This window comes from Chaetodon trifascialis, chromosome 16 (genome assembly GCF_039877785.1).
Source record: "Chaetodon trifascialis isolate fChaTrf1 chromosome 16, fChaTrf1.hap1, whole genome shotgun sequence".
Lineage (NCBI taxonomy): Eukaryota > Metazoa > Chordata > Actinopteri > Chaetodontiformes > Chaetodontidae > Chaetodon > Chaetodon trifascialis.
Window position 1 is genome coordinate 20,267,019 of NC_092071.1, and position 14,183 is coordinate 20,281,201.

General features: G+C 41.4%; 1 protein-coding gene across 2 annotated transcripts in view; it reads right to left on the reverse strand.

Moving 5' to 3' along the window:
• Positions 1 to 14,183, reverse strand: part of spns2 (SPNS lysolipid transporter 2, sphingosine-1-phosphate) — a 59,314-nt gene that overhangs the window by 21,962 nt on the left and 23,169 nt on the right. For both annotated transcript variants that reach the window (XM_070983094.1, XM_070983093.1), the window contains exons 3-4: positions 4,146 to 4,282; positions 285 to 436 (exon numbers count right to left, since the gene is read on the reverse strand). In XM_070983094.1, the coding sequence (XP_070839195.1) occupies positions 285 to 436; positions 4,146 to 4,282 (289 nt within the window). The remainder of the gene's footprint in view (positions 1 to 284; positions 437 to 4,145; positions 4,283 to 14,183) is intronic.

Here is a 14,183-nt window from a genome sequence, read left to right on the forward strand (position 1 = left end):
GCTTCATGCAGCCAATTGTAAGTTCTGCAGAGAGGCTGAGCCCTTTGTGTGGCTACTTCCGACAAAAAACAAAAGCCAGGAGTGAGTTTGACTTTCTCTATGTGAGGATGATTCAATTATCCATGCTAATACTCCTGATTGCTTTGTACTTTTGGACTGAACTTGTGAAGACCCAGTTGGATTAGATGAAATCATTACCAATATCATATTTAACACCCAAAATTGATCATATACCTTGTGTCCCTCTGTCTGCTTCAACAATACAGGATCTGTCTGGATCTTACCTTCCCAGAGGGATGGCCAGGTAGAAGACAGAGAGCATCATGGTACGGCTGTTATTAGTGAACAAGTCTCCTATGATGGTGGGAGAGATGGAGGAGTAGCTGGACTCTCCGATACCCACCAGTCCCCTGGAGAGCACGAACAGCCAGTAGTACTGCAGAGAGAGAAAAAGAAAGACACACAGAGAGAAGATATAGGGGATTCATTATCGAGATCCAAGGGAAACTGTCTGCCAGAGCACATTGTCAACCAAATGGCTCCCCTATTATCTTTGGTTTTCTCACCAACTTCATTAGAGCAGAAAACAGTCCAACGCTACCTTCAGTACTGCGGGTACTGACTCTGTATCAGGTCTGTAAATGTCTATGTCGTCATTACAACCAGGCTCACAACACACATACTGTACAAGATGCAATTATTAGCTGTTAAGCTCTAAAGTTTACAGATTCAGCGCTGATTCAACACTTAAATGAAAAGTCACATGTGTTTCCTGATATGTCTATCTGCCAGATAATCAGAGGCAGACACTCCTAAAACTGACATAGAGGTTTGGGCAAAGAATTACACACGTCACACACATCGCAAGTATGTGCTGATATTCCCACTCAGCTCACTCCCACATTACTGTAGCATCTCTCCACAACACATAAACACAACGACGACCAGGCTGACTTCAAAGTTGAAATGATTTTGCGTATGGTCCAAAACGTTGGAGGAGGTTATCTTTAACAACCAGATAAATTCTATTAAATGAAACTGTGAAATAACATCACGTCAGCATTTCAATATGTTTAATCTTGCTATATTAAATTACCGTGGCCTATTATCTTCCATCAGATGTAATAAACTGATAAATAAAAGGATGAATACTTTAAAGGCTTTAATGGGCGCATGCACGCTGGCGGGGGCACCTGTGTAGGCAGCTGGATTGTTAACTGTTTCCATGGCAACTACTACTGACTGGATACAGACTCCCGTGTCTGCTTGTGAAGCTGCACAGAAATCTGGTTCCCCCACACAGGAATGATGCAAACTGCAAATAATGGCCACTCATTTGCGTACTGTCTGTTAGTCCTATGAGTGAAATTAGTTGCATGTACAACTTGTGCATCTTGTTAATGTTGCAATGACTTAACATTGGTTGATGGTGATATATATCTACTGAAAGGATTTCAGTCCCTATTAGCTTTTCTTACATTCACATTCCGTTATGTTATGGAGGATTTTTTTTTTCTATTTCCACTCTAAACATATGGCAGCACATTGTGGCCCCTATTAATGTCAGACTGTGGTGTTGTGTGGGAGTGGAAGGTCACATGCTGTAAGGTTTGTCTGCAATGAAAAGAGATTAATGAGGGTGCTGTAGGTAGCAGAAGCAGGGTGAAGATGGTGGAAGGTGATCCCTGCGCTGACCCCAGCTCTCAGCTGTCAATCCAGGCTTCATGCTGGTGGATGTGACATCGTGTCATGAGGTCATACACACAACCATCAAACATCCTTTGGAGACTACACCACACACGCACCTCACTGTAAGATTATACTTAAAACTGTGCCTGCTGTGGCACTCACCCATATTATTTTCAGTTCTATGTGTTTACATTTGCCTTCAACTGTTTTCTTCTTCTTTTGTGTTATATATGAGCCGCTGTGTTTATGATTGATCACAGCTGAGCTTTCACTGCTGTATGTCTCTGTGATTTAGAGTCAGTCTATTTTCTTCTTTTAATGGCCCACTGTTTAGTGGGATCATGATGGCAGTTCTTTCTGTTTGTGTGGTCACCAGACTGTTATCGCCACTTGGAACAGAAATGCTAGTAGCTGTGACAACTACAAAAAGGAGCAATGCCAGGAAAGCGCCACAGAAATGAAGTTTAGAAACTGTAAAAGCAGACTGAACATTTTAAGAAGATTAAAGAGATCACAGAGGTTATGGAAAATCTACTTTTATCGACTGTTTTGAAACAAACAAGACTAAGAGTCTATAGCCATGCTAACGGCTCTGGGAGGCTATGTATGCACATGGCAGTGCTTTGAGCTAATGCTAATGTTAGCATGGTAAAATTGCTCACAATGACATCAGTGCTAGTGACTTTGACTATAGAGGGCAAAATCTGTCTAATAGTTAATATTTTTCTAGTATTAACGGTTTTATAGAGACACTAGCGTTAGACTAATAGGTCATGCTATTTTTATTATATTTTATTATATTATATATTAGGTTAAGCAAAAAAAGTACTTGGTAACCTTTAGGAAAAGATCATGGTTTAGGTTAAAAGACTCTCTCACAATGTTACCACAGGTTCACATTTTTTTTCACCTGTTCTTAAGTCATAAACTCAGGGGACAACTATTTAAATCAGAGTTTGAAAATGGATCACCAGAAATTTTATTCTCACTCACCTCTCAGCGCTTCTGTATGACAACAATAAAAAAATTAAATTGTCCTAATGTAACCAGGCTTTATTACAACAGTAGTTCGACGGTCATTATCCTTCTCTCACCCTCTTTATATTCATGGGTTGGCAGTGATTAAAATGAGTCATGCTTTCCACTGGATGAAATTATAAATAGACTGCCGCTAATGTGTTTCAAATTTCAAATGACCTACGAGTGATCATTTTATGACGATAATCTGTTGTGGTCACGCAGAAAAAAGGGTGCAATTTCACTTTATGGCAGCGGCAAATTTCTGTTACATAAGATCTGAATTCCATATCTGCTCCAAATCCTTCCAAAATGCCCCAGAGTGTCTTAAATGCGTAATGATAGGACTCAGTTGTAAGTGGTCATTAACATTTCACTACATGTCATGTCTTTCATCTCTCAAGGCGACAGCGCTGTGGAGCTATTACATAAGCGACATCTACTCTTGTCTCATTTGATTGGCACATTCAGGAACATGTCTTGAGGGTGAAGTTAAAGTTTGTGGCAAAGGACTGCGGGTGCTGAGGATCACCCCTCATCTCCTCATCAGCAGTCAGCAGCCTTTGTGGCATTTGTCAAAGGGGAAGAGGGCCTTAATTTCAGTTCAGCCATATGCAGCTTGAATGTATTTCCTGCTTGGGCAAATGGCTGCCATCTTGTCTCCCAGCAGACATGTCTATGGGGGACTAAAGTCAAAGGACGCCCTCCTGAGACCATCAGCATCTCTGAGCTGTCACTCCCTTTCACAGCTCCTGGCTGAAGAGCTTCGGCAGAGTACTGGCCTACTCACTGGAGAGACGACACTGCGGGGCTCCATGCTGCATGATGCATAAATTTAACGAACACAGCTTTTAATGCCACATATCCCTGCAGCTGAGCAACTTCAGGTTGTGAGTCTGTGCCTTTTATTACAACTGTCCATCATGACTGTATAACATAACATATATAGACCCTTTACTGTAATGTGATGACTACTCTCAGCGGGGCACCCCTCTTCCATATCATCGCCCCAAGAATAATGTTATTATTTAATGCATCCAGCTCTGCCCTGCACACAGGGGCTTTTGGAGATATCAGATCTAGATCCTCTTGTCAAGGGGCAGTGAAACAGGAGAGTCTTATCTTCCAAAGCATTGTAATTGAGACAAGTCTGAGGCATGAGCCTTCATTAGTTGATTGGCTGGTAGCCAGTGAGAGAGAGACTGGGAGAGAGGGAGGGAGACATAAAGAAAGTCCACAAAGGCAACGCGGGTGTCTGACTTAATGAGCATATCATTTCATTTCACTAGCTTTAACATCAAGCATATCCAGACCGTAACAGAACAATTAGCTCGTGGCTGTAGACTATATTACGGGGACGGCAGCCTAATAGAATAACACTGGAGCTCTTGTGCTGTCATTGTTCTACCTTTTCCATCAGAGCGTATGCGGTGTCGTACCTCTTTACTGATGAAGGAGCTCAACAGAGTAACAATGGACCAGAAGAAAATGCCACAGCTCAGGATGACCTTTCTGTTGAAGCGGTCGCCCAGGTAACCAAAGATGGGAGCTGCTACCATGAAGCTGCAGATGAAGACTGTGGAAGGAAAAAAAAGAGGAAATGTCACTTTGGATGTGGTGACAGAAAATGTTTCTGATGTAGACATATTTCTGTTAGTGCTTCACTGCATTGCTATTTACAGTAACATGTCATTTCATTGCACTTTGCTGTAAAAATCCAGGAATTCCAGCTGGACTGAGCCATGTATTTCAGCTTTCAGAGCCACTTATTAAGCCACAACCTATCCAGATCGACTGGGCGATACCAGTCGGCCAGAGTGAAGGACTGCCAGAGGACACGTCTGTCCAACTCCAACCAATTAGGATTCCATTATACCTCACCTACACTTGCAACAAGAAACCTGGCAAAAGAATATTAAATACAGATGATCCAGCACCAGGAAATGTCACTGTGAAAGGTGGTGTCGGTTGTAAAGGATTCAATTTGTAACAAGAGAGGGGAGGAGAGTTGGACAAATGTATCGCCCCACAGTAGGAAGGATCGTTGGAAAAGCTAGGATTGGAAGATTGGAATGCAGCCAAATACAGTGGCTCTTAAAAGAAGCAAGGCAGGGAGAGGATTATATGCTGTCAGTCTATTAAATCAAACAAATCAACAAAGGTGGTGGAGGAGAAAAACGTGTCAAGGTTTTACGTATCAGGGATGGAATTTCAATCAAACTGAGCAGCTACGAGGCAATTAATAGCAATACATACCAACATGCCAGCACAAATTGAGAGGTTAGCGTTAGGCGGCTGTGTGGACATAGATCATTCCTCCACCTTAAATTCTTACAACCAACGCTACATCCTAGTGAAAGGAACATAAGTACTTTAGAATGTGTTCCCCTAATTGCCCCACTGCTGAGTGGACAACTAGGCCCTCATTCTCAGAGCTTTTAGTCAATATTTATGAGGACGACCAACCCAAACAGACCTGAATTTTTAATGCTCTCAAAGCGAGTTTTGTGTCTTTGCAGAGGAGAAAGGGCAGAGATGTTACTCTTGACAGCAGCGAGGGGAGCTGGGGAGACAGGCTGGAGTGTTTTGACAGATCATCAGCATAAACATACAGAAGAGAGAGGAAAGGAGATGAGAGAGAGAAGAGAGGAGAGGAGGGGGCTGTTATATAAGACACGGGCAGCACAGTCCCACAGCTGCTGAGGCCAACCAACACATAATCAGATTATAGCATAACTGTAGTTTTGCACATGTGATATTATTTCATGATATAAAAAAAGAAAAAATGTCCTCTTGTAACCCTACTTTGGGGCAAGAGTTGCATGTGCAGTGTAAAGCAATCCTGTTACATTACTTTGCTACAGATATGTCTTCTTTTCTTTTCTTTTCTTTTCTTTTCTTTTCTTTTCTTTTCTTTTCTTTTCTTTTCTTTTCTTTTCTTTTGCTGTTAGTGTTATGTGCAGACTGGTTTTGATATTGGTGCTGTGATGTTTGATCTTCTGAAAAAACAATATACTTTTCAGATTAAGAGTGCTGCTGACAGTACACTCATTCTTATAAAGCTGCAAACAATAGATATTCTGCACCACATCATCACATTGCTTAAGGAAATGTCGTACCACATTTTGTTATTCAACAAATTCCATAACAGGGCCTCATTTTCTAACAATTTTTTAAAAAAATCACACCACTACAAAGGCAAAAATGATTATCATTTCTCAAAAACACTTCCTGAAGAATGTTTACCAATATTATTGTTTGGGGCAGGTAGCTTTGCTTCAGAAAGACTCACCTCTTTGGGAAATAATCTTACTGATGTCAATTAATATTAAACTGATATATTAATAGATCTAATATCAAAACTGTTGGCTAAACTTAACTTAATTTTGTTTCACTGATATGTTATCCAACTAACACCTATTCTGGTACAGGCAGCCTCCAGTGTGAGCTCGCTGTGTCATTTTGAGGAAAAAAAAAAAAGTCCCATTTCAGAAGGTGAAATGCAATTTAAAATCTAATTTAAATCTAATTTGAATTACTATTAATGAATGAATCAGTCACAGTTTGGGTTTTCACAGGGGCTGGGATTACTTTATCTGCTCATTACAGATAATGAGTCTCACCCACCTCTTCCCTACAGTACATTTTCCCTCTGCTGTTGTCACTGCTCTCCTCTTCTGTTTCTCCCTCTTGTTGCCTGCTCTTCTCTCCTTCTCTCTCTGTCTGCAGCCTCCATTGCAAGCATTTATGTGGCTAAGTGCAGCAGGTCTATTGTATAATGCTAAATGACTGTAATGACTGTTCAATGCAGGTCCGGCTCTCTCAAGAGCTTTGCCAGCTCACCCAGTAGCCACAGCACTGCTGGAGAAGACCATGCACACGCACGCACGCACGCACGCACGCACGCACGCACGCACGCACGCACGCACACACACACACACACACACACACACACACACACACACACACAGAGCAGGGTGTTCTGCAGTGCACAGTGAAGATAAGATGAGGGAGAGGTTCACAATCACCCACCACCAGCTGGTTCCACATGGGTAGGGGCCTGGAGATCATTACTCAGCTTGTCAAAAATACATATCCACACATCATTAACTGGCCTATTTTAAATCATTAGCAGGACCACACATCACCAACTCTCTCTGTGTCTTATTTCATGTAATTCTGTGATTTTTTTGATAAGCTACACCATTTTCTTTGCGGCCCATTATCACCTCTTAGCAGTGTCAGCACATGGGAATGCAGCAGGTCTTGACAGTGTGATTGCATTTATTTAGCGCTAACCTTGCTGCTTATTAACCTTGCTTTCTTGCACTGGGGAAAGGTGCCTTGTGTTTACACTGGTTTAATATCTTGCATATTTTGAGTGATTTTATGTTCATTGTAAGCAAAGAAGCCACTGTACTAAGGAGAAAGAGATAAGATCAGCTTCTTGCTACAGAACTTGGCAACAACCAGTGTCTATAATACCATTCTTAGTTTCAATTTAGTAAAAGTATGCACAAGCATATTTGGGAGCAACATTCCCTTCAGTTGAGTGACTCAACAAAGCACATGTGTCAGATAAACATTTTCTCAAGAAGCTGCTTTGATCTGACAGAATAATAAGATGACAAACTACCATCATACTCAAGTTACAAATAGATGCTTTGTTTACTTGACATGAGGCATAGGGGAATATTGTCAGGTGGTTTATTTTAAGCAAAAGCTGGTACACCCTTCTGCAGAATCAGGGTGCATTAGTTTCAACATTACTGCATTTTCTCTCATCAAATTCTGTATAATCGGAGACAGCGCTGACAACCCGACTGTGCTCTTAAGATTGAGATCTGGTTGCCTTGTTCTCTTTGACCTAAATTGTAGACCTACAAGAGAATACAACATCTGAAACAGGCCTTTGCTTAGAATAACAAAAAGACATTTCTCCGCATTGCAAAGAACTGCCAATAAAACATGCTGCTTTAAGGATTACAACGCATAATATGCAGTATTATATGGATTCACTGAGGACACACCTGGTTCTTTTCAGTCTACAAAAAACAGGAAACTTTCACGGTGTCATTTTCTAATTAATCCAGCGTTGACATACAGTAGGAATAATCTGCATTATATAAAACACACACTGTCACTGAGGTCAGATGCACCAGGCTCATCTGGCCCCAGGAAATGCTCTGTCACTACAAAGACTGTCTTTAAAACGATCACACTGTTCTCCTGTCAGTCTTCTTTGACTGCAAACTTACAAGGGCCCAAATAAAGAAATCTGTCATGCTTGGAAATAATAATTCCATCCTCTCAGTGCAGCTCATTATGAGGGACACCATATGTTTTCCAGAAAAAATGTTATATATGGGATTTGTTTAAAAGGTAAAATGTCTGGAAAGGCATCACATGATTGCTGAATGTTACACATGCAGCATAGTGGGCAGTGCAGAGTGTGTAAGACATGTTTGGCCAGATTAGTGAGCATAGACTCAATGTCAAGAAAATAAATGTGTTCAGTCTATTCCAAGACATTTCAGGAAGGACAAACAAACCATGACTAACAATAAGTATTCAGATGCCAGGTCACACCCAAACTCTCAGTGCAGGCAGTGAGAATTAATAGGAAAAACTTAATTATTCATAACTCAATTTGCAGAGGATATGTCCAATTTGTGTGGTCTAACACACTTTAAATGACCCCGTTGAACAGGTAGATATAATGACTGGAACGGTTTGATTGGCATACAGTAAACAGCTCTTGAATATAAAACATGTGTAAAATGCTGTTTCTCCTCTCAAGTTACATTCCTGCGCTGACCACCATTGTGTCCTGTGTGATGTTTGTGTGATTTCCACAGTGCCACCAGAGATAAGGCCTGGCCAAAGATAGCAATCTCTCATACATAAAGTGCATGTGTAACAAATATTGAGCAGGAAAGCCCTCGCAGCAAGGAGCTAATGTTTGGAGCAGATGCACTCTGTGGATGATTACACTGCAGGCCAAAGGGCAGGAGAAGTTTTCATAACCTCATTTATAGAACAATGGTCAGCTTTGACTACTTCTTCAGACAGTGACTGACTCGAGCTGCATTTTCAGGGTAGCAGAAGCAGAATTTCCTTTCACCGTTGAGCTCCAATTGATGCCAAACGACTCTGCTTATATCGAAGAATTTGATATTTGACAGATTAGATAAGGAGAAGAGGACAAAATAAATGCAGAGATAATGTAATAATGGCTTTTTCTATAAGGCAGGATGTATTCTTGAAGGAATTACTTTTAATCTGATAATTACAGTTTACACTGCTAGCATGTAATTAGGATAGCTATCAGTGGTAATGACGACATTACATAGACAGACTATATCTGAGGGAAGTGACTCAACCATAGGCAGGAGAATAAGTTAAACAAACCCTCCAGTATCAGCTCTGTCTGACATCCTGCCTTTATCATGAGGCTTATGTGACATATTCTCCACTATTTGCTGAACAAAGACACTCCTCTCCATTAAAACCATTGTTTATCTCATAACTCCCTCCTCTAAATCCACACCAGCTGCATAAGTTGCACAAGGTGTGCGTTTCATTAATGGCAAGGACATCTGTGACTAAATTATTATGGATACTGACAACAGTGCTGCAAAGGGCCACACGGAAAATATGGAGATGATTCACTGTAACCTTACTGAGTTGTTTGAACAATAAAGGTCATTTATCAATGTCGCCTCATCTGAATACAGGGACCCCTTTGAGGCCAGTCTAGTAGAAGTGGTTTTGTATTTTAAAGCCTCTACAGAGTGGATGAATTAATCATTTTCTTCCTTATCTATTTCAGTCTCTTTGTAGTCAGGACTTAAAGCGAAAAGCTCAAAGATTCTTGAACTCTTTGTATACTTCTGACAGAATAGATAACAGCAGTCCAGCGAATAAACTCAAAATTGGCCCACAAAGCGGACGTGGATTCTCACTTCAGTCGTAGGTAGGAGTGCCAAACTGGTTCTGATGTTCCAAAGAAGATGCTGTGCATATTTCTCACAGTTTCTCAGCGTGCAAATTACTTCAATTACCAGAGTCTTAACACATTCCACACGAGGACAATGGCTGTGTGAGAACTCTGAAAGCAGACACAATAACAGGTGTACTGGAGACACCGCAGTCAGGTATTTAAGTGTAACATTACTGTGCTGTCAGTGTGATGTCAAACACAGGTGAATCATGCTGTTTGTGTCCGATGTGGATGAAGCCCCGGATAAGCCACAACAAAGACGTGTGTTGAGGAAGCTAGTGGCTTGGGACATTGTTTGTCAGCCTGATGGTTCAATACACTGAGCCTCACTGACTGATATTTAAAAGTCTCCTAATGTTAAGTGGAACAATGCTTGACATTTCGCAAGTTAATGTTTCTCAATTAACAATAAGCCATTAAGTCTGCAGTTATAAGTAGAATAGAAAATGCCAGTGAGTCCTGACTTCATCATTTATCATCCTTTATCATCACCATCATCCTTTATTATCCTTTATCATTCGTGGCACCTTTTGCACCTTATGAAGCATGTCTCATGGTGAGTTGGTGATGAAGCAGTTTACCATTGAAGCATTAAACTGTAAAAATGAATCTAAATTAGTTGGTTTGATTTCTTCTTCTTCGTTGAACAGTTCGGCAGTCTGATGTTGGACCTAAAATAAATAAGGTGCAGTGGAGGCCACACACTATTCTTCTGCCGCACACAGGGAGGCTAGAAACAGCGGACATCCAGCTCTGGCTTTGATTGGCCAGGAGAACAAAACCTCCTGGGATGACTCACCCCCTATGATTCAATGCCACTGTGAATAGCCCATCAGAAGGAGATGCAGACACACCTATGTTGAGTGTGCTTATGTGTGTGTTGTGATTGATATTCACTGAGCCCGTGCAGATGCATTTCCCTATGAAACACTAGTTTCCCCTGTAGAACGCCTGTGAGGCTCTGCATCCGGCTGTGGGATACCAAACACTCAGCGGCCCATTTGATCCTTTTTTTTTAGAAAAAAAAAACAACAACCCAAATGCACTCATCTAGCTGTATATGGAATAACTCTCGTATCTCTTGAAGGTGACTGACAGTGATTTAGTATAAAAAAGTGGAAATGAAAGTCCTGAAAGGCACCTTAATCCCCCACCGATGCAGATACACAGAAAGAGTTCTGCTGCTGCTTTCAAGTGCTCCCTTTAAGCTCCTACTTCTGAGATTAGACTTTAGAAGTAAATATGTTTTGTCACAGATTCAGCCGCTCCTTGAAAATAAAATCAGTTTTTTATTCGATATAGAAATCAAGTGGCACAGAGCTACTTTATGCTTTATGCAGTGGCGAAATGAAGGAAAAGCTATTTCAGGGACACATTTGATTCTTTAGCTTATTCAATATAAAAATGAATCACCACAAGAAGCTGAACAGAGGAAAATAGCAATATTCACCAGCACTTATTACATACATGGGATGCAGACCAATAATGTAGTAATACATTACATCTTTATTATGTTTTTTACCCCCTTAAAGCAAGATATCAGTCATCTGGATCTAAAAATTCCTGTCCCTCTGTCATCTACTTTTTTTTTAGGTTTTTTGGGTATTTCCCATTGTGGCTGAAGGCAGTGTCATTCTTGCAGCTGTGAAACCTGACAGTCAGGACAGACCGTCTAACCAAGGGACAACAGCTCGAGGAATTTGAATGTCCATCAGCTGCCAGAGACAGAATTAGAGGAATAAGAGAAGCTCGTCCTGTCTGCAGGTCTGTACATGTCTGCAGGCTGGGCGTTGTCATACGGTGCCATTTACAGCACGGCCGAGTGTCACTTTGACCTGTTCACTGTGGATGAGGTGTGTGTCTAGGTGTCAGCGTTCATCACATCGCAAACACGCCACTTCCATAAATACAACTTCCCTCTTCAGTGTCTGTTGACTCTCCTCCACCTTTGTGCTCTTTTCATCATTGCAAGGTTATCTGCTTGCTGCAACCGGAGGCGTTTGTGTGAAGAGTAAACTGGATGAGTAATGCCTGTTAGTCAGTAAAACAGCTCCAAAGCTCTGTCTTTGCTCCTGTACCGGCTCAATCCAAGACGGTCTCAAGTCGAGGCTAATATAATTCTTATTTAAATAATTCATTTTTTGATGCTCTGTAGGATGTTTCTTCACAACAAAAGTACCAATCACACAAATTACTGCTTCAAACACCTTGAAAACTGCAAACAATACAAAGCACTGTTATACCATAGAGTCTGTTACTTAAAAGTTCAACTTCACAACAGAGACAGGGATGCTGATCAAAAGACACAAAATGAATGAATCTGTCCACGATGTTGGACTGCCACTACTGTGTATTTGGCATGAGCTGCTGGCTGACACATCTCTGACAACACCGCCCACTAAACCTGCGGCAACAACAACACTCTGTTTTAGCTTTTTCTTATGAGGGTGAGCCTTTCATAATGAAGCACATTTTGAAAGAAACTTTTTGGTACTTATGTTATTAAAGGTAGCTCTTCTACAGAAGCCACAGGTGTCAGCAAAAGCACCTGAAGCTTTCCACTGAAATATGTGAAGCAACTCTTCATGAATTCCTCCTGAATGAATCCTTGTGGTTTCCAGGACGGAAGTGATAGACGAACAGTTAAATAACAGCATAGTAAACAAAGAAAGACAAACTCCTCAAATGGAACTGTATTATTATGTGTGCAATTTATGTTGTTTAGAAATCTTTGGGTCGCAGCTGCTCTATCTATGAGATGACTGAGCGTTTTATTAGGATTACTTGTGTTACAGTATGGCATGAAATCTGACAATTAATCAGTGTAAAGCAAATGTGTAATTATAGTAATACAGAGCTTGAAATAGCAGGATACATTTACAGCTGAATTGCGGCTATGGAGACTTACCAGCGTGTATTTGTCTAACAGAATGCAGCCTGGAGATTTGCACCGTCTCTGGTGTATTATATTTAACACAACACTAAATCTAATGCTGTTTAGTGGAATGCTGGGTCTCATAAAAGGCAGCTGTGTATCCATATGGAGCACAGTAATTTACTCTTGCCTGCTCACTATGATATTTAGATGAAATAAGAATCAGAGAATATCAATATTCATGACCACAAAGGTTGAGATGTTGTTGAGACTTTACATATATTTTATTATCTTGGTACCTCTGACTCATAATAGAGTGGAATAAGGAAGCTTTCCAAGCTCTAAAACACTGCAGCCTAAAAGCAGGATCTTCTTCTCAGTCATCACCAAGCAATCGATGTTGTCCAGTGCAGTGTGGCAGCAGTTTGTCGTGTTTTCTCTCAGGTGTGCAGTACCGGTGGGAGTGGCAGTTTTGTGTCTTCTTCCTTTAATGATTAATGGGACTGCCTGTGTAAGGTGTGACACATAACTATGGTCTGAGTAGGACACCGGAGCCGACCAATATGTCTTCACTTCTGCATACCGGATTCTGCTTCACGTAGTGCCCCAAACACTTCTGCATTCCTTAAATTTCTGATGACCACTAATTCTCTCCGGAACCCCACCGTTCAGACTTCAGCAGTGTTGGATTACCAATGCGTTGGCTGCTGTTTGATAAATGCCAAACACAGCCTGGGAAATACCCGTGCAGCACTCTCTCGCCTGTTTCAGCAACTCAGTGGTTAAATCCTGCAGAAGCTGCCATCAAGTGCTACCTAATGCCAACTTAAGCCCGTTCTTTTATTCAATCTTTCAGCTACTCTGAGAGCTGATAGCTTGTCAGTGCAGCTGCAGCAGATCTCTCCACTACCTGCTCAGTGTGCGGACTGCAGCTGGAGAGAATTACACGCTGCTACAAACTCCAGGCCGGCTGGCAATATTGCACTGGAATACCATTTTTTTGCACATTACCAGCGCGTACTATGAGCAAACACACATGGTAAGCATAAAGAAATGTGCCTGCTTCAGTCCTAAAAACAAGAGACAGTAGCGAGATGTGCATTCACTTAAGCTCCAGACTGCCATCCAAGCTACAGCATTACTAAAAACATGCAGTTATTTTTTCCCAGAGTTCCCTTCCTGTGGCTGATGACATGGCACTGAATGCAGATCCAGCAGAGCACTGTTGCTCAGGGCAAGTAGTTTTTCTTTCCTGCCATTTTCCTGCAGTAAGTACAGGAGCAGTGAACTTAATGACACGCTCTGGCTGAAATGACAGAGGTCCCTGCTTGTCTGTGTTTCTGTTCCTGTATGCTACCCTTGTTATTGGGACTAATGGGATATGAAAACTTTGTCTAACACAAACATGCGGGCACAAATGACACAGACCATACACACACTCTTTTTATGATGAACAAGAACAGACCAAAAAGAGGAAGCAGCAAACCTATCTTTGACCTTGACTTGCTGAGGTATATGTGAAGCGAGTGCATGTATTTGACCAGGAGGGGCGTGGAGTGAGTGTGTGTGTGTGTGTGTGTGTGTGTGTGTGTGTGTGTG